The sequence below is a fragment of the Pelmatolapia mariae genome, linkage group LG7 (assembly GCF_036321145.2).
Source record: "Pelmatolapia mariae isolate MD_Pm_ZW linkage group LG7, Pm_UMD_F_2, whole genome shotgun sequence".
In the NCBI taxonomy this organism is placed as follows: domain Eukaryota; kingdom Metazoa; phylum Chordata; class Actinopteri; order Cichliformes; family Cichlidae; genus Pelmatolapia; species Pelmatolapia mariae.
In genome coordinates, this window is record NC_086233.1 from 10,884,740 (window position 1) to 10,906,125 (window position 21,386).

The following is a 21,386-nucleotide window of genomic DNA, read 5'->3' on the forward strand; positions in this document are numbered from 1 at the left end:
TTACAGTTCCAAGAAATAAAAGAGAAAACAGAAATGTATTGATGGACCACCTTACCTCAATATTCATGTATTGAGGTGGGGTCGGACAACGTGATTGCACATGAGATAAAGTGGCAAGAGTGAGCAGCAGTGCAAATTTTCAGAGCAGTACAAGATTTAAAGTGGCATTTAGTACAGTATTGCATAGAGTAAGAGGTTTTTTTTTTTTTTTTATTATAATAAAAAGCTGTGCAATTATACTTGGGCGGTTTAATTATTTGACTTTATTTTTATTTTTTTTAAGAAATATAAAAATAAAGTCATTATCGTGAGATAAGGACAGTAGCAGTGGTGGGTGACGTAATAGGGGTGTGGCATGATTGCGAGTGACGTTTTAGGAAGTTAAACATGGCGACCGGACAGCAATGGGTGTTGGTGGAAATGGTCCAGGCGTTTTATGAGGTAAGTGTTTCTTTTCCTCAGTTGTTGGGCCGAATTATTCCCTGACGTTTACTCGATTTTTCTTATGCTTGGCTATACGTTGGTGCTGTTAAATTTGTCCCAGGTTGTTAACTGTAAAGTTCTGGGTTACGACCCGTTGAAAGGCTCAGCCCGTAGCTGTTCAGCGAAGAGGTAACTCATCAAGGAAGTATGTAGTAGCTAGCTACTACTTACACATTAGGTGAGCTACAGCGCTGGAGTTAAGTTTCTAAATGCACATAGTACGATAGAGCTGCTACGACAAGAGCTTCAAACTATGCTGATCATGTTAAGCTAACTGTTGTAGCTTTTTAACGTCTTGATGCATGCTCAATCATCCAGGTAAGTAAATCTCCAAAAGTTGATTTGTGAACAGAATCAACTTTTGGAGGTGTTGTAGCTTTTGTTTATCAGTGCTATGATTGGCTGTTTTATTATTATTAATATTATTATTATTGTTGTTATTATTATTGTTAGAATTACTCTTGTGGTCTGACTGTAGATTTCTGTCTTCCTTCACATGTTTTTGGTTAGTGATCGGGGAAACTTATCAGAGTGATCGGCTAGTTGTGTGTGTAGAGGGCGTCTCTTCCGTCATTTCGTAGGGCACTGTCATGATGGAATGAAGTAGGAGCATACTTTATCTTTGAGATCTCTTCAACTATTCACAAGTGTCCATGTTACATTTTTTAAGCAATGACAAGTAGAACAGTGGTTAGTGCTATCACTTCAGAGGAAGGCTCTGGATTTGAATCAAAGAGCCAGCTGTGGCCTTTCTGTAGAAGTTTGCATGGTCCTGTGGGGTGGCTGTAGCTCAGGAGGTAGAGCAGGTCACTTACTAATCAGAAGGATGCGAAGTATCTTTGGGCAAATACTAACCCCAAGTTACTTTGAGTGTGTCAATGCTTATAGATAGAAAGAACTTAAAGCATAAAAGAAAGTGCTTGTGTGAATGGGTGAGTGTGGCATGTTGTATAAAGCACTTTGAGTGCTCAGAGAGGGTAGAAAAGCACTATATAAGAATCAGTCCATTCATTTAACACTTGTGCCTGTGTGGTTTATTTCTAGGCACTCCGGCTTCTTCCCACAAAGACATGCAAGCTACATTAATTGTTGATTTTTAATTGGCTGTATTTGTGAATTGTTGCCTCTTTCTTTCTTTATGTCAGTTAGGCTCTAGATTCCCAATCTAGGCAGTTAGAAAAATGTTGACTTGTCTTGGACATGCAAGTATCCTCATCCTCAGTTTGTAACATCTTCATATCTTTAATTTTCTGTTATGATGGTGTATGAGGTTAATAAAGAATGTTAATAATAATTCAGTGTCCAGCATAAGACATTAATTTTGGACATAGGACATTTCAACTGTCAACTGACTCCCCCCTGCTTGCTGCAGTTATCACTGTGATAGAAAGTGGGACGGCTGCCATCAGCCTTCAACAGGCTGCCTAATTTAAACATGTGTCAGACTAAGTTGACAGTTCATCTGCATATTTTAATATAATTTCTGCAGCTTTACTGTAGCTTCTCGCTGTATAAAGCAAACAGTGGTGGATGGAGAAGCTACAAATTTCACTTTTCTCCATGTCAGCGTTTGCTGATCAGGTGCTTTCATAAGGACCACTACCCTTTCCCAGTAAAGGTTTCAATGGCAATTACAGGAGCAGCACTGCTGTTTTGAACACTAGAAAAACGTTTTATTTCACTCTTCCTGACTTTATCACTGCTGCTGTTGTGTTATAAGTCTTTTTGTTGAAAAATTGGGGGCTGCGTAGGCTTAATGTCTTCATACTACTTATTCACATGCTTGTTCTTAGATATGTTCCTATTGCAAGTCTATTTTTAGTCACAAACATGGGTGAAAAGCTCACGTTTACATGGTAACAATGGCACACTACAGTGCCATGTATTAAACGAAGCATCGGAGCAAAACATTTGTGTTGAGAATTTTTTATAATTGAGTTATTTTAATTGTTGAAGCCCTAGTAAAAATGCAGCAGTATGCTTTGGACCTCACTGTTGTTTTAGCTGATTGTGTTCCTCTTAATTTTTGTAACCTTGCACATGGTGGTGCAGCCAGCATGATTGGGTTGAAGACATGAGTGTTCAACAGTGTTGAACTTGTTTTTACTGCCATTTCAGTTATCTTCCTCTTCTTCCTCATCCTCCTCTTCAGCATCCTACTCTGTTACACTTACCCCTTACATGTCCTCTTTTACTACATCAAAAAGTATTGGGCCACCTACATTTATAAGAGGTGCTTGGCCGTGGAAATACATGCCATGAAGTTCCTGATGCACAGTCCATGTGCTAAGAGGAGGTTTGGAATGCTCAACTTTTACAAGTGGTGTGCCTTAGCACTTAACACCACCGCTCTAGAACTTTACATGGTCTGCAGCGTTGCAGCTAAATTTCTTTGGTTTATAAACATTACTACTCTGCACTAATACCGATTACAATTAATTATGGAATATCTCAGAGGCAAGAAATTTCACAAACTTAATTGCTACATCATATTACAGTACCATGCTCAAATTCAGTAATCTCATTAGAGCAACCCATTCTTTTGTAAATGTTTGAAAAGGCCCATTTCTTGGCTAGGTACTTGCTTTTTGTACACTTGTGGCAATGCGACTGAAAACAGGACTTCAAAGATTTAGAGGTGGGATTTTATACAGCTATCCGATGGATGTATTAAGTTCTCTACAGCTTAGTTGTTTATGTTGCATTTAAATTTCATTCAGGCATTTGCAATGTTTCTGAAATGTTTCCACTTATTTTAATTATTTCCTATGTAAAAATGCATTTTTTTGGAGCATGTTTCAAAAACAAGTATTTTTTTTCCTCAGGCTCCTGCTTACCACCTTATTTTGGAGGGAATCCTCATACTGTGGATAATTAGGCTTCTATTCTCTAAGACCTACAAACTTCATGAGACGTATAAACTGACAGAGAAGGTAAACCGTGCGGTGAAAATCAAACAGTATTATTTTTTGTTACCAAACTCTTCTCACATGATTCTACATTACAGGAAAAGGAGGAACTGATTGAAGAATGGCAGCCAGAGGCGCTAGTTCCTCCCGTTTCCAAAGACTATCCCACCCTCAACTATGATGTTGTCACAGGGTAAACACTCTGTTACCTCACTGCTTTATTTACAGGTTTTAAGTATTCACTAAATCTAAATGTCTATAAAAGTCAGATGACGAAAGAAATATTAGCCCCCCTGTGAAAATAATATTATTAGTTTTTTTCCTCTGAACCAGGATTAGCATGACTTTTCCAAATATACTAGTTTTAGTTTGCATGCTTAAATTAATTTGCCAACAGAATTATCCCACCCAAAATGCTAATAGTTAATTTTGTTTCTTTTTAACTGGATGACAGCCTAGTGATAGTTTCTTTTTGTTTTCAAGCAGTCCTGCACTTATCTCCTAAGCAATCACATCCCATTGTTTTTTGGCAAATCTCTCAAACTCTTTTATGGTCTTCTGGAAAGGACCTTAGTCATCTGACCAAAGGATGTACTTCCAGTGTGATTAATCTTTCTCCAGGTTATCTTTAGCATGTGTCAGTCTAGCTTGAAGATGTTTCTTCTGCAGAAGCAGGGGTTTTCTTGATCTGTAGTCCATTTATGTTCAGGGTTCAAGTGATTGCCTTTTTTAAGACTACAATTTTTGACTTGGCTAAGTGATTCGGTAGTGTCTTGGCAGTTGCTCTGGGATCTTGAGAAACATCTCTCCCTAATTACTTTTAAAGATTTTTCATTGATACTCTTAAGAAAAAAAAAAGTCCTTTAATATAATTATGGGTAATCTGCTAGGCAGGTCCACAAGCAGTTGGACAATGATAGTTTTTATCTTTTTGCCTTTCCACACATGGTGATCATAGGTGCTTTGAATATGCAGTCCAAAGCTTATGCAAGGGAAAGAGGCTAAAATTAAGTTGCTAAACATACCCATCAGAAATGGTACAAGATTTTAACAGGGCTATATCAAAAATTGGGTAATGTCTTTAATGGAACCAATATATTGTTGAAAAGTCTTGAAAGACAATAAAAACAGGTAGGGAAGTAAGGAAAATTTGTAAGTAATAGGCAGTTGTATCAAGAGATGCCTAAGCTGAAAACTGCAAATAAATCTATCAGGTAGATATCCAAAAATTTAAAGTGGCCAAATCAGTTATTTAGCACATTCATACAAACAAGGAATTAACTGGTCAAGCTCAGACAGACGGAAATGTCTAAAAGACCACAGAAGATGAAGAGCATCATTGGAGAAGTCTTTCCTTGGTTAAGAAAAAACATCACACTATCTATTCAAATAGTATACTCGATGTAGAGAGCATATCTTTGCCAAAGTCTATAATCAAAAGTCACTATAATGAATGAAGATTTAAAACAAAGTGTAAACCACTGCTTACGCTCGAGAACAGGAAGCCCGGGTTAGTCTTTGCTATATAATATCTAAAACTGCTGTGTGACTGCTGATAGTAGCAGGATAAATACGAAGGGTGTAGCATTTGAGATTCAGCTAAATGACCTTCACAAAAGCAGCCCAAGGGCTTATTCAGGCAAAAATTGAATACTTGTAAATGACTGAGTCACTTACTTGATCTCAAACTAAATGATAATGTTTTTCATATACTGGAGAAAAAGTAAAAGGAAAAAAAATCAATCTGAATTTAAATTACATCTTGACAGCTTGGATGAAAATGAAAATATCAGATTTTTGTAAATATCTGATTTGTGCCTTGAGTATGTAAGATGATAAAATAAAGATTCAAATGCAAAATTTCTGTTACAGACCTCCCAGCCACAAAATCACAATCAATGGAAAAGACTGCATAAACTTTGCATCGTTCAACTTCCTGGGTCTCCTTGATAATGAGCGGGTTAAGGTCAGTATTTATTATTTAAAGGCAACCTTGTAATTTCACTTGTAATTTCAGTACGATATGTTCTTCCTCTAATGTGCTAAATTGTCCATTTACACTTATACTTAAATCTTTGTCTAGGCAAAATTTATGTTATGAAGGGAAAATCCCTCATTTAAAACAGCCACGCACACAGCTAGGTGTGCCCAGTGAATGACTTGCCCAGTGGGCAGTGCAGTTTTTATCAGAAGCAACTATTAAGTTGTATTATTGCTAGCAACAATAATTCTTTGAATTATGCACAAACACAGTGTGACATTGACAGTATGCCTCAGTCATTGAGTTTTATTAAAACTTGAATTTGTTCTAATTTTAGAATTATAAGCTAATTTTTCATTACAGCAAAAGGCTTTGGCATCACTGAAGAAATATGGTGTGGGCACTTGTGGTCCAAGAGGCTTCTATGGGACCTTTGGTGAGTTCAGCTTTTCACCCCTCAGCTGTAAAAGGCTGATGGGGTACTTTTATCTTCTATTAACATTCCACCATTTGATGTTAAGCTACACTTGCAAGAAAAGTAATTAAACTCTTTGATAATCTAATTATTTCCTAAAAATACCCTTAATTTATTCTTTTCTTGGTTTGAATGAATATCTCTCTGACATAAAACGATGTGTTGTCAGAGAAATCAAACCCATTTATACAGAAATGTGGCTTACCTCAAGGGTTAACTATAGGACAACTTCTTTTCTGCAGTTATAGCTCAGCCTTAAACGCCTGATGAGCGGCATGGCCACCCGCTTTTGTAAGGATTTTTAAATTGACACCATTTCTTAGAAGTCTTAGATTGGATTGACCTTAAAGTCAGAGGTCAGGTTTTCAGAAGATGTTGCAAACACGAAAACTGAAGATCGTTCAGATCAATTTTATACCAAAAAGAAATGATTATCCCGTGCACTTAAACATAAACTCATTTTATTAAAAAGATTGTGTTTTGGTTTTTTTTGGTTTTTTTAATCTGTGACATATTGGTGTCAGACTATTTATTTGTGATTTTTAACATTATATTTTTTTGACAGGACAAAGACTGAAATATTAGGATGGCTGCTGAGTAGCCTTATTACTACGGGGCATGACATTAGTTACGTTATGTTAGCTTAAGCATTTATATGTTAGCTCTTGATTTGCAATCGAAATTCCAGCTGTCTAGGGATAATACAAGGAGGATAATTTTGGAAAAAGCCCTAATGACTCAATCATCAGATCATGCAACAAGTTAATTCAAATGAATTAGTGAAACCTCAGTAGTAAAGCAAATACCAATAGTCATACTCATTCTACCTTAGTATGGACATTTACTTTCCATCACCGCAGCAACTTCTTTCACACACCAAGAAACATTCACTGTTCAGAGCAAACCATAGTTTTAGAGTCACTCGCGCAACTATATATCCAAGTATATCTTATTAAGTTCACTGGAGTTTGCAGTTTCTCAGATTTTCTCTTGGTATTATAATTTTGTAATTATCCTTAAGTCTTTCTGCCATGATAAATTGGATAGACAGCCCTATCATATTTTTGATTGAGCCTTGTTAAGCTGTCAAGGGATAAGCAAGTGAATGTATCTAATGCTAAGTGATGAACTGAGACTTTTCTCAGTCAAGCACAAATATTTAAAATCATACTGTTGTTTGGTGTCTTCAAAGTGGAGTAGTTTTTCACCTCTGATTAAACCACATCCACTAAAAACTCAGAAATACTAAAGGTAATGGTAAGTGACATCTAAAAAGTGTAACCAATTAATAACTAATGTTATGTTTCCTTGCCCCCAGATGTTCACCTGGAGCTGGAAAGTCGTCTCTCCAAATTCATGAAAACTGAAGAGGCCATTCTTTATTCATATGGCTTTGCGACTATTGCTAGTGCAATACCTGCCTACTCCAAGAGGGGTGACATCATCTTTGTGTGAGTGTTGTTTCTCATAATATGTATACCAATATTAAACCAATATAACACCCCTCACTCAATTAAACCAATCTTCAGTTAGCTTTAGTTTTGTTAATTTTATGTGGCCTTTGTGAGGACAGAGATTTTAAGTTCTGGATTTAACAGGGACTCAAAAAGAAACTAAAATGGGAAACATGTCTAAGGTGTCTTTCTAGTCCATGTCAGTACCCTTGCTGTGACATTGTGATTCAAATGAAAGCTTTAAATAGAGGTGTTAGAGCATACTAGTTTAATGTGAATATGGAAGGACACATCCTAGACAAGAAAACGCCCCCAAGATTCCTCAAAGTGTTACTGGAGGTCAGTGTAATACCATCCACAGAAACTAGTTACATGTAAACATGAGCCAGAGCTAGATGTAACTGATCAATCAATAAAAGAGGAGTGTTTTTTAGATGAAAAAATGAATAATTACCGCCAAGCCGAGGATGGGCCTTTTGAGGAACTAATATGATCAAACAAAATAATTTAAAAAATGTCAAATCATTCAAATCATGGGCTGCTCAAAACGTTTGGATAACATTTTAGATGATAGTAACTGGGTATCATCTGTACAGAAGCAGAAATGTGTAAATTTTTTTTAAAATAAATTACCTAAGGAAAGCATGTCTAACATAAAACGTTTTCTGTGGAACTCCATGACTAACTCCTGTATGTGAAGGAGACTTCTTCTTTAAATGTACAAATTGGAATCTGTCAGACAACAGCACAGTGTTTTGCCTTTATAGCTAACAGTGTATTCTAGTCTCTGTAAACTGTTGTGATCAACGGTTGAATGCGGCACTGAGGTGTAACAGGACAAGCCTTTTGATCAGGCCACTGCCAGAGGCCATAAGACGATTATTAAGCTTCACTAGGTTTTGGTCTGTGAAACTGATCTATATTTGACTAAGCTGGATTATGTAAGAGCTTTTTAAGTAATGGTTTAACCACATTAAAAGCCTGTAATATGTAACCTGTTATTAAAGATAAACTGATAATACTGAAAGGCAGTAATTACTGTTAAGAATTGTTTGAGGAGTCTTGTAGGGGTGGGGTTTCATAGACATGTTGATGGATTGGATGAAGTGATTGTCAGTCAGATTTTGTTTGCACAGACAGATTTACCTGCCCGCAAATGTGTAAGTCTGACTGACTCCAAGTGTGTGATATTTTGGTTCCATAGTTTAATGTTTTCTCTTTTATTTTCTGTTCAGAGATGAAGCAGCCTGTTTCGCTATACAAAAAGGTCTTCAGGCATCCCGCAGCTTAATCAAGTACTTCAAACACAATGACATGGAGGACTTGGAGAGGTTGCTTAAGGAGCAGGAAGTAGAGGACCTGAAGGTTAGTAGAGGACCGTTTGAGAAACTCAAGTGTCACAAATGTGCTGTAATGATGTTAGAGGTGGTACAGGATGTTAAACGCTTCTACATTCTCTCTATTTTCATTGGGTTTTAAAAAAATCTCCAAATAAGAATGTTTCTCTTGTAGAATCCTCGCAAAGCTCGAGTGACCCGGAAGTTCATTGTAGTGGAGGGGCTCTACATCAACACTGCAGATATCTGTCCTCTGCCTGAACTGGTAAATGGAAAACAATTTTATTTCCAATTTAATTTTGTTTGTTTTGCAGAAAAAAATTTAAAACCCCCACAAAAAACAGGCAAGTATTATGGCTTAACATCGTTCACCTTCTGTAGTTGAGCCAATGTCCATCTACTACAGTAGACTAAATCATTCACCACTTGCTTGATTCTTGATTATACCAGATAGTGTACACATAGATACTTTTTGCCATTTATTGACTTTATGTTTTGTTTTTTATGTTTTTCTAACTTCCAGGTAAAACTCAAGTACAAATACAAGGTGCGGATCTTTCTTGAGGAGAGCATGTCATTTGGTGTTTTGGGAGACCATGGCCGAGGAGTCACAGAACATTTTGGGGTCAATGTGAGTAGTTTAGCTTGAAATGCAAAAATACTTAATACTGGCAGTAAAAAGTTTAACAGCTGATTCAAAATGTGTTACTAACTTTCTCTCTTGGTAGCTTTACCATAGACAAACTAGTCTAGGTCAGCTGATGCAATCAAATAAATAAAAGTGATTGAAATATAAATAAAATAGAAGGTTTCTTTGCAGACAATGGCTATGTGACGTCTGGAATCAATGGACACGATCAAATGCTGAATTTTATTTGTTGTAAAGCTTTGTAAGATTTACCATTACATTGAGCTTCTTGCACAAATGCACAATCCTTTCAGGCTCATTTTTTTAATGGCAATATCTGAATCTTTGCTTAGCAGACTAGTGATTTGCACTAACAAAAAAAAAGACAAGGAAAGAAAAGAAAGAAATGTGTGTCTCCTCATTTATGTGTACCTCTTCTTTGCCAGTATTCTTGACTTGGCTGTATGTTTTGAAAGGGTTTTGCTTGCAAAGGGAAAAGTTATGCAGCCATCCATTTTAGCTGTCTTCTAGCACTTTAGGTACTTAATGTACCAGTCGGTTACAGCCACGCTTAAAGTTTCTGAACTCTCTTTAGTAGGCCTGTAGATGTTTGTCTAGGTCTAATGATGGTCTGCTTCATTTAGATTAGTGAATCTAATGTGGGCCTTCTGCTCAACCATTTTCTGATTGGCATAAAAATGTTGTGGTCCAAGTATCTGGTGTGTGTGTGTGCGTGCGCGTGTGTGTGCGTGCGTGCGTGTGTGTGTGTGTGTGTGTGTCAGCCTACTTTCAGGCAGTTTGCCTCAGATTTCAATGTGGGAGGAATGTTTGAACATGAATGTCTCAAAAGCGATTAAAGATAAAAGTCTCAAACTTTCATTTTAGTGGTAAGAAAGGGGAGTGAATCGCGACAGATAGATCAATAGATGCATCAGTTGCTCAGAATTGACTTGTTAAAATTTAACAAAAACTTTCAATCCATCCTCTACAGTCTTGTATTTTGCAGAGGGACTAATAATAAACTTCACATTGCAAAAGACAGCTAGTGACAGTTTTGAATGGTGTATAGTTTTGTTTCACAATGATGCAAAAATAAAATGTGTAGAATACTTAATAAAGTAAAATTTGTAGTCCCAAAAATGAAGAAAATCTGTTTTTATTTAACTTTTTAAAACAAATATGGCAGTTTGTCATTAAATTGCACTTTGATTGCTTCATTTTAAATCTATCTTAGCAAAATGAAAAAACTCTGTTTCTTGCAGATAGATGACATTGACCTGATAAGTGCTAACATGGAAAATGCTCTGGCTTCCATCGGAGGTTTCTGCTGCGGCCGCTCCTTTGTCATCGACCACCAGGTACTGTAACATCCGTGTTGGGAGTCTCTCTTGTAATGCATCATCAGATAATCAGCCAGCATTTTTACATGTCATTGTCAAGATTAGTGATTAATCCCATGCTTGACAAATCATTATATCTAGTATAAATCTGTAGCTTTTTTGAAACGTTTCACTTATTTACAAGCCTAATTACATTTTACGCTAAAGTACAATTTAAATAAAAACAGAATGCAACGATTTGCAAATCTCATTGACCCATATTTTAATCGATATAGAGTAGGGGTCTCAAACTCGTGGCCCACATCACCCCTACTGTGTAGCAGCGCCACAAATGTCTGTGAACTGAGGAGACCAGTTGCTGTGACTTTGCGAAATGTTTTTTATTGGTGAAAGGTCTGGACTGCAAGAAGGCCGGTTAAGCACCAGGACTCTTCTATTATGAAGCTGTGCTGTCTTAATAGGTGAAGTAGAGATGCAGGCTTTTGAACCGAGCACCGAGAACAGGATGGTGTCTCTCCTCTCATTCCATCTCAATTGGTCGAATTTTATGATAGAAAATATAAACATTTATAATGAGTGCATAATTATTATTGCATAATGCTCTGTACTTTTCCTGGATGGTATCTAAATTCTTTTAATATGAAACAAAAGTAAACTACTTTCATTGTGGATGTGTTCTCAAATCTTTTGGGAAATGTTTAAAGACACATTTAATAAGGTACCAACAGTTTCTAGGCCTAACTGTAAACTCAGACCTCAGTCATTACACCTAGCTGAGTGAAATGAATCTGGAGAAACTTCATAAGCTGAAATTATACTGATATGGGCCAGAACTGCTGGTTTGTTATTCCATTAATCAATAGGTATTTTTAAGTTGATCAATTTTAGCGTGTTATTCATGAAGATATGATTTAGTAAAACTATTTAAAAAAAATTTTTTAATGTATTTTGTAGCGTCTCTCAGGTCAAGGCTACTGTTTCTCTGCCTCTTTGCCTCCCATGCTGGCTGCTGCTGCTATCGAGGCTCTCAACATCATGGAGGAGGACCCAGGTACACAATCTGTTCTCATCCACTCCAGCTTCGGAAAAATACATTATCTCACCTGATAACCTGTTCTTGGAGATTGAGATTTCTACTTCTTACTGATTTGGAAGCATGTTTTATTAGAATTTTTGTAATTTTTTTTTTCTGTTTTGCAGATGTTTTTAGAGTCCTCAGAGACAAGTGCAAACATGTCTACAACGCTTTACAAGGGTACGTTTGTGTTTATGGTGATTTCTTTTTTTCCTTCTGTGGGTGGGGGAGGTGTCCCTCCACATCAGTTTTCTGATTCAGCATCATTATTTGCATCCCCAGACACTACAGCCTTTCACACATAGAGGAAACACATAGGCTTACATTCAAATCACACTCTGGCTTTGTCTTCCTTTACAGTGTCCATAATAAATTGTGTTTTGGTATATGTTTGCTTTATTTTCTATGTGAAACAGAACACCAGGTCTAAAGTTAGCTGGAGTTCCAGTGGCCCCAGCTCTTCACTTGGAGCTAGAGAGAAGTTCTGGCTCCAGGGAATCTGACATGAAGCAGCTCCGTTCAGTTGTAGATTATGTAAGTCTAACAGTACCAGATGATTCCATCAGACGCACACTGAAACTGTTATTTAAAGTTTTTGGAGACCTGTGGGATTTCATATATAACTTCAGACTGAGAGTGTCAAAGTCAAGATGAAATCCGGTAACACTTTGTAACACGACCTGCAAAATGCACACAAGTACCCTGTACTTGTGTGCATTTTGCAGACAACAAGTCAGGTTGTTGCAGAAAACAATAAAACAATTTTCACTGTAAAACCTGCCACTAAGGCACAAATACACAAGAAACAATGAAGCAATTCACTGTAACTACAAACCAGATTCCAAAAAAGTTGGGACACTAAACAAATTGTGCATAAAAACTGAATGCAATGATGTGGAGATGGCAAATGTCAATATTTTATTCAGAATAGAACATAAATCACGGAACAAAAGTTGAAACTGAGAAAATTTATCATTTCAAGGGAAAAATATGGTGATTCAAAATGTCATGGTGTCAACAAATCCCAAAAAAGTTGGGACAAGGCCATTTTCACCACGGTGTGGCATCTCCCCTTCTTCTTACAACACTCAACAGACGTCTGGGGACCGAGGAGACCAGTTTCTCAAGTTTAGCAATAGGAATGCTCTCCCATTCGTGTCTAATACAGGCCTCTAACTGTTCAATCGTCTTGGGCCTTCTTTGTCGCACCTTCCTCTTTATGATGCGCCAAATGTTCTCTATAGGTGAAAGATCTGGACTGCAGACTGGCCATTTCAGTACCCGGATCCTTCTCCTACGCAGCCATGATGTTGTGATTGATGCAGAATGTGGTCTGGCATTATCTTGTTGAAAAATGCAGGGTCTTCCCTGAAAGAGATGACGTCTGGATGGGAGCATATGTTGTTCTAGAACCTGAATATATTTTTCTGCATTGATGGTGCCTTTCCAGACATGCAAGCTGCCCATGCCACACGCACTCATGCAACCCCATACCATCAGAGACGCAGGCTTCTGAACTGAGCGTTGATAACAACTTGGGTTGTCCTTGTCCTCTTTGGTCCGGATGACATGGCGTCCCACATTTCCAAAAAGAACTTTGTGACTCGTCTGACCACAGAACAGTCTTCCATTTTGCCACACTCCATTTTACATGATCCCTGGCCCAGTGAAAACGCCTGAGCTTGTGGATCTTGCTTAGAAATGGCTTCTTCTTTGCACTGTAGAGTTTCAGCTGGCAACGGCGGATGGCACGGTGGATTGTGTTCATGGACAATGGTTTCTGGAAGTATTCCTGAGCCCATTCTGTGATTTCCTTTACAGTAGCATTCCTGTTTGTGGTGCAGTGTCGTTTAAGGGCCCGGAGATCACGGGCATCCAGTATGGGTTTACGCCCTTGACTCTTACGCACAGAGATGGTTCCAGATTCTCTGAATCTTCGGATGATGTTATGCACAGTTGATGATGATAACTGCAAAGTCTTTGCAATTTTTCGCTGGGTAACACCTTTCTGATATTGCTCCACTATCTTTCTGCGCAACATTGTGGGAATTGGTGATCCTCTACCCATCTTGGCTTCTGAGAGACACTGCCACTCTGAGAAGCTCTTTTTATACCCAATCATGTTGCCAATTAACCTAATTAGTGTTAATTGGTCTTCCAGCTCTTCGTTATGCTCAAATTTACTTTTTCCAGCCTCTTATTGCTACTTGTCCCAACTTTTTTGGGATTTGTTGACACCGTGAAATTTTGAATCAACATATTTTTCCTTTAAAATGATACATTTTCTCGGATTAAACTTTTGATCTGTCATCTACATTCTATTCTGAATAAAATATTGACATTTGCCATCTCCACATCATTGCATTCAGTTTTTATTCACAATTTGTTTAGTGTCCCAACTTTTTTGGAATCCGGTTTGTACCTTCTTACACTTAATCCCCAATGGGGTTAAGTTTAAGGGGCGTCCCCATCAAAACGAAAAAGTATGGACATGTCATTTGCACATAATATTTTAGAAGACAGCAAGATAGTACCATAACTTCACAAATATAGTTTTGTTTTGTTTTGTTTTTTTTAAAGGCCAACAGTGATGCTGGTATGTGTTAGGCTTGTTTTGCTCACACATTTGGTTGTTTCTGCGACAGACTCTGGGCTTTCTGGTATCTTTTCATAATACACTTGTATCAGGGGTAGTCACTAAAAGAGGAAAGAAAAATTTAACAAATTCAATCTGTTTACTTATTTTGCTTTTTTCAGTACTGCCATACCATGTTTATTATCATTATTATTATTATTTCACACTCTTCACTGGTTTTGTAGATTGCCAATAGCTTGACAGAAAGGCTGGTTTTATTGCTCCGTATAATATGAACCCAGGAAGCACTTGTGGGTGGCTGTGGCTCAGGTGGTAGAGCTGATTAGCTACTGATCGGAAGGTTGGTGGTTCGATCCTAGGCTTCCCCAGTCTGCATGTCAAGTGTCCTTGGGCAAGATACTAACCCCAAATTGCCCTCCGATGTGTTCATCGGAGTATGAATGTGTGTGAATGTAGAGGTAGTGTTAGTTTGCACTTAGAAGTGCTTGTATGAGTGGGTGTGAATGGGTGAATGAGGCGTGAATATAGAGCGCTTTGAGTACTCCGGGAGAGTAGAAAAGCGCTATATAAGAATCAGTCCATTTACCATTTACTTGTGTGAATAGTATGGTATATGGTTAAGACTGGGACTACATTGTAATAGGATGCGACTGCATCGTGCTTTCATCATTTGATCAGTAGTACACAGTGTTTTTAGTATCTGTATTGTCTTATGCCCAAAACATTCTTATAATTCACTTTAGAGTCCCCATCGATCACGTGATGGAATACTGTATAAAAATGTGTTTAGTTTCTCATCGAGTTTCCATGATTTCTGTCTTAGTGTATGGAAAGACATGTGGCTCTGACCCTAGCTCGGTACCTGGAAAAAGAGGAGCGCTTTCTTCCACCTCCCAGGTAAAAGACCCTATGTTTCTATGCACCTGGCACATTATGAGTTCTGTCATGGGGTTTAACGTTGTTTAGAACTTTAATACATTTGTATCTCAATGGTCCATAGTTTTTTTTTTGGCGGTGGACCAGGTTTAGCCTGGGGTAGCCATCTGCCATGACCCGTTGGGGTTGTACGTGCTTTATTATTTGATGGGTTAAAGTTTCATTTGAGGGTGATTTTGTTTGAAGCATTCAAACATTTGATTGAAATAATTTGTGTAAATAACATTACCTTTACACAGTCTCAGTGTGTCTCACTGCTCCACCTGTGTGTCTCCAGTATCAGAGTGGTGGTCACCATTGAACAAACAGAGGAAGACATCCAGAAGGCTGTGGCTTGTATCAGAGAGGCAGCTTCAGCGCTCCTCATAAGTTAGCAGACATCACTGGAGCTTTAACAGAAGTCTACACCACTGGTTGGGTAAAACAGCAGTTTGATCCGTAAGATGCGGACCGACTCGTGAGATCTCTACTAATGAATGAATGTCAATGATTCCTTTTTTTCCTTATTAATATTGTGTTATATGTTCTACATGTTGAAAGTTAGTGTGGGCCTTTCTGCTCTGAATAAAAATGCCCCCCAAACACTATTAGAGAACATTTTCATTTATAACTAAACTTGATTTCCACAAAACAAATGACTTGTTGCTTTTTTATTTAATGACCAAAAAAGCCTGTTGTACTTTTTGATTGATTTGTGTCTGCAGTCTACTCCTACTTGAACTGTACACAGTTGTTCCACTTTTGTAACAAATAAATACAGATTTTTACACCTTGGATCATTTTCAGGTGAATTGAGATGATTTCATTGTGTAGTTTATGATTGCGCATAACAGATTTTGGAAAGCTCTTTGAAAACAAACAGAAATCTCGATGTTGCCTGGAGTCCAGCATATAACTAGATGTGACATGTGAAAATACTAGCTTTGAGTTTTCTCAAGGCCCAAACTGAGACAGAGAGGACATCCATAGAAGACTGGAGTAGAAACTGAGAAGTTCTTATTGCTAATAACACTATTCAACAGTGAAGACACAGTGTCCAACTACTAAAAGATTTTGATGTACTGAATTGAAATATTTTAGATAAAACAGCTGACTGGCTGTTGTTTCTACCTGTGAACATTTATTTTTAGATGTCTTCTCACATGTTTATGGTTTCTTTGTACAATATTTCACCTTTCTCAATTGTGCAACCATTTTAGTTCCATTTGGTTTTATTTATAAAGTGCCAAATCACAACAACATTTGCCTAAATGTGAATTATTATTCCTCGTTCAGAGTTTATCTGATCCAGCCCTAATTAATATGCTTTATTGAAAAGGAACATTTTAAGCCTAATATTAAAAGTAGAGATAGTGTCTGCCTCCCAAATCCAAGCTGGGAGCTGGTTCCATAGAAGAGGGGTCTGAAAGCTGTAGGCTCTGCCTCTCATTCTACTTTTAAATACTCTAGGAACCACAAGGAAACCTGCAGTCTGAGAGCAAACTACTTCATTAGGGTGATATGGTACTATGATTTTTAAGATAAGATTGGGCCTGATTATTCAAGACCTTGTATTTAAGGAGGTTTTTAAATTCTTGATTTAACAGGGAGCCAATAAAAGGAATCCAATAGAAATGTCCTGTAACTTTTCTGGCTAGAGGCTCTTCAGAGAACTTTTAGAACAACCTGATAATAATGAATTACAATAATTCACCCTAGAAGTAATAAAATAATTTTTATTAGCATATTAGCAATAGCATATTTATTTTTATTCTGAGACAGGATGTTTCTAGAGATATTTGGTTCATGTGTTTGTTTATCCACCTTGAGGAATCACCAGTAAAACACTTCCTCTTTTTATGATTATTTATTAAAGCAAGTTTGAATAATTAAATTGCGAGGATGAATGATTTTCCAGGGAACAACTGAGAAGACGAGAGCAAAGGTAGGTATGAAAACTATGAATAAACACGAGACACGTGAAGCCATGAACTAACATAGGTTAGCAGACAGTCTGGCAAAGGCTCGTGGGCTTAAATACAGCTGGCTGATCAGCTCCAGGTGGACGAGCGATGACTGCTCCGCCCCGAAAAGGAGAGCAGACAGTGTGGAAAAATACTGTGACTCACCCAGACCATGACAGAAATCAGCTGCAAGTGCAAGTAAAACCAATAAGGGCGAATGATAGGAACGAACAATTCCAAGGAAGTGAACCACTGGGAACTGATTCTCTACAAGAACCAGTACTCTTTTCCCATCCCTAGCTATCTGTACTTTACCTCAACATTTATTGTTCTGACAACTTTTTACTTTTACTCCCTACAATTTAACAAAAATATCTGTATTTTCTTTTCCTTAAACTTTCAGAACAGGCTTGTTACTTTTGATTTGAGACATTTAAAAGGCATTATTATTATAGGCATTATTATTATTTAACATGACTGCGGACATTAGAACATAAGACTGAATTGAGCCTAAAAAGAAAGGGAAAAATCATATATTTAATGTATACTCAGATAGCAAATGACTCCAGCATTTAGTTTGTTCTAAAAAAAGAGGAACATAAAGGAAGTAACATGGCAGGTAAAATCAAATGCAATGTTTCTGTCTGCTCAACAAATATCAGCAAACAGACAAACTCTTTGTGTGAAGTTTGTTGCACAGTGTATCTACTAGATACAACTGCTGTATTCTCCCAGAGAGAGAATATATATATACACTAATATATAATAAACTGTTTGTTATTGAAGGGTTGCATGAAAATACTCTGCAGTTTAATGCAGTATAAACAGGTAATTGTTTTTGTTTTTTGATTTAACTGCAATTTAAAGTAAAGAACAGTGTGTTATACTAGTGTACTATGGATGTGGAGTTTCTGGGTTTTGTAATGAATAGCAGAGATTCATTTGAATTTAAGCTGATGATGCGTAGATTCAGTCACTGAAATAGGCATAACATAGTGATGTTGGACAGCTATGTGGTTCGGCCTCCCCTGACACCACACCCTTAACCCGCTGCTCCACCCCTTCCCTGCAGCTGAGCCACAAAGCACAGCCCGCCACACTTTTATTGTATTTATATAGCACAAGGTTGAGTTAGCTTTTCACAAAAATTGCTGGTAGAAACATCCTTAAAAGAACTATTTTTTACTTTCTTACTTAGAGTAAATTTCGGAGCCTGCACTTTTCAATTTTACTTAACTAAAGTAATTGAATCATGTATTTTTTTGACAAAAGTATCTGTACCTCTACCTAAATACAGCATGTCTGTCAATGTTTTGCCACCTCTGCTGCTTTAAGGCGTGAGTTTGTGAATTATACCAGGGAATAAAGTACTCCTGTGAAGTGAACACTTCAAGTGGCTATTCAGAGCCCACCCAATACCAGTAAAAAACTCTCAATAAAAACCTCATTTCAAAAACCATTTTTGAATTCCAAATTAAAAAACAGGTGTTCAAAATTGTTTTTCAAACACAATTTAAAAAAGAGAAAAACGTAAATTGTTTCAAAAATCAAAGATTTATTTCTGACATTTAAAATTCTACTCCTCATTTGAAAATCCATTTCCATTTCCTGTTAGCTCATGGATTAGCTATTATATTAGCTATTGGATTAACTATCTGATATCATGCATGATATCAATTCCTTCATACTCCAGGGACTGCCTGTATATTCCTGCCATAATCCTGGGGTGGCTGTAGTTCACCCACTAACCAAAAGGTTGGTGATTTCATCCCTGTGTGCTCCAGTCTGCATGCCAAAAATCCTTGGGCCAGATACTAATCCCAAGTTGCTCTCTGATGCATCCATCAGAGTATGAATGCATGTGAATGTTAGATAGAAAGCACTTAGACAAAGCATAGAAAAAAACTGCTTGTGTGAATAGGTGTGAATGGGTGAGTGAGGCAAGTTGTGTAAAGCGCTTTAAGTGCTCAGATAGAGTAGAAAAGCTTTATATAAGAACTAGTCCATTTACCATTTACTACATTGGGGGGGGGGGGGGGGGGGGGGGGGGGATTGTCATGCACCAGATGGAATGCAGGATCCACTGCACCAGTGCATGTTCTGACATTGGTCCAAGAATTTTCATCCCAGTACCTAGTCAGGGTGCTGTTGCCTAGCTTATAGAGGTCTATGCATCCCTCCATGGATATGCATCCCCAGATCATCACTAACCTACATCCAACGTGGTGACGCTTAACAATGTTATAGGCTGCATAAAGTTCTCCACACCCTTTCAAGAACCTTTCACGTCTGTCCCATGTACTCAGAGTGAACCTACTCTCACTTGAAAATGGAATTTAATTGACTTGTGAAAATAAAAAGGGTTTTAGTGAGGCAACGAGTATAGAGCCTATTAGAGGACATCATAGGGGGACAATTCTGTTAATTGCTACTATAGATTAACAAGGTCCACGTCATGTCTTAAGGAACCAGGACACATTGATGAGAAGTGGGCTACTGGAACAAGAAGGCATTAGAGGAAACAGGTTGAGAATACGGGGCTGTTGGAATGTTACTACACTAGTAATCTCAGTGGAAGGGGTTACATAGAACTATGTACAAGATAAACAGCCACAAGGAGCAGTACCCTCCATGGAGAAGGAGACTGGAGGCCAAGATCAAGGCAGCACAGAGGGAATTTAGCCAACTATCAGAGCTGCAGAAAGGTGTGATGAAGAAAGGGATGCCTAAGAAGAACAGCAAGCTACCCATATCTGAGGCCTTGGAAACTCCCTGGCAAAGACTTGCAGCCTTAAAGGGGCAACCCAGCCGTTCTCTACTGTAGCATCCAAGGTGTATGTTTAGGGCAGGGGAACAATATGAGAACAGCAGCCTGACCAAGGCTTGTGACAGAGCAATACTGGAAAAGCATATGACAGAAGGATGCAATCCATAACATTAATGTTCAGTGGCTTGCAGATCTTAGAGCAGATCATAACAGCAACCTCTCTGAACAGTGCCAGACATCCAAGAAAGGGTCTGAAGCATGAAGAATTGGTCAGCACTAGGTCCTGATATGATTCACACCTCCTATCTAAAGAAGCTAACTGCACTCCGTGAGTGGAGTGCAGTTAGTTACATACCAGCCAATAACCTGACTCAGTAGGAGCTCTTTCAGACATCACAGCGGCTAAGATGAATAGGCATATGACTCAACACATGAGCGGGGCACAAAAAGGAATTAACAGAAAAAACAGAGGGGCAAAACATTTCTTGGATTGCTTACAAGAAAGTCTATGACTCACATATGAACTCTGGAGTGCCTAGAACTGTATAAGATCAACAAGCCCTTAAGAGCCTTCATCAGGAAATCAGTGGGGCTGTGGCGAAAAACACTAGTTAGCACAATAGCACAAGTCATCACCAAGTGTGAGATTTAGCCAGGAGATGCTCAGTCCCCACTGCTGTTCTGCATAGGCCTGAGCGTAAGTGAGATCCCTGACAAGACTGGCTACAGATACTGACTACTGGCACAATCATCAGCCACTTCCTCTACATCAGGGGTCTCAAACTTGAGGCCCAGGGGCCACTTGCACCCCACATCACCCCTACTTGAAAAATTGGGGTGTTCTAAATAGTTTGGCTGGTAGTGTATATGTGGACCTCAATTAACATATTCAGTGATGCATAAGCCATTTAAGAAACTCTTGAATTGATACATTACATCTAGTACCACTGCTAAGCAGAAGCTATTAGACATTCATGAGCAAATGGGAAAACCTGTGATGAAACTCCTACAGGAAGTTGAGACTAGATGGAACAGCACATTAAATAGGTTTCAGCGCCTGTGAATGAGTTGCAGCAGTCTTGTCCTCCCTGAAAACAACTTTGACTCCTTTCAACAGTGCTGACCAAGAAACAGTCAACTTCTCAAGCGCAAACAAGTGCTTGTGTACCATCAAAATCAGCCACTACAGTACAAGAGTGAACATCATCAAGAGAGGCTGTGGGATGTTTTTGACCGCAGGGTAGATGAGACCAACCAAGAACAGAGTCTTACTGCTGATGCTATTGTTGAGGTTTAGCGCTATCCCTCAGCCTCATATCTACCAAGAGGAGATGACCCTCTATATTACTGAACCCAACATGCCACCATATTCTCTCATCTATTCCACCTGGTCAAGACATAGCTTTCTACTCCAGCCACATCAGTCCCCCTGTGAAAGAATATTTGCCAAAGCAGGAGAGAG

At 38.2% G+C, this 21,386-nt stretch overlaps 1 protein-coding gene across 1 annotated transcript; it reads left to right on the top strand.

The window, feature by feature from the left end:
- Nucleotides 1–353: 353 nt before the first annotated feature.
- Nucleotides 354–16,320, top strand: sptlc1 (serine palmitoyltransferase, long chain base subunit 1). The gene is made up of 15 exons (XM_063477890.1): nucleotides 354–441; nucleotides 3,309–3,416; nucleotides 3,491–3,585; nucleotides 5,265–5,358; nucleotides 5,737–5,809; nucleotides 7,167–7,299; nucleotides 8,538–8,667; nucleotides 8,815–8,904; nucleotides 9,163–9,270; nucleotides 10,530–10,625; nucleotides 11,562–11,658; nucleotides 11,808–11,862; nucleotides 12,099–12,216; nucleotides 15,102–15,175; nucleotides 15,492–16,320. Exons 1-15 carry the CDS (start codon nucleotides 388–390, stop codon nucleotides 15,586–15,588), a joined length of 1,422 nt encoding a protein of 473 aa, XP_063333960.1. The 5' UTR covers nucleotides 354–387; the 3' UTR covers nucleotides 15,589–16,320.
- The last annotated feature ends 5,066 nt before the right edge of the window (nucleotides 16,321–21,386 follow it).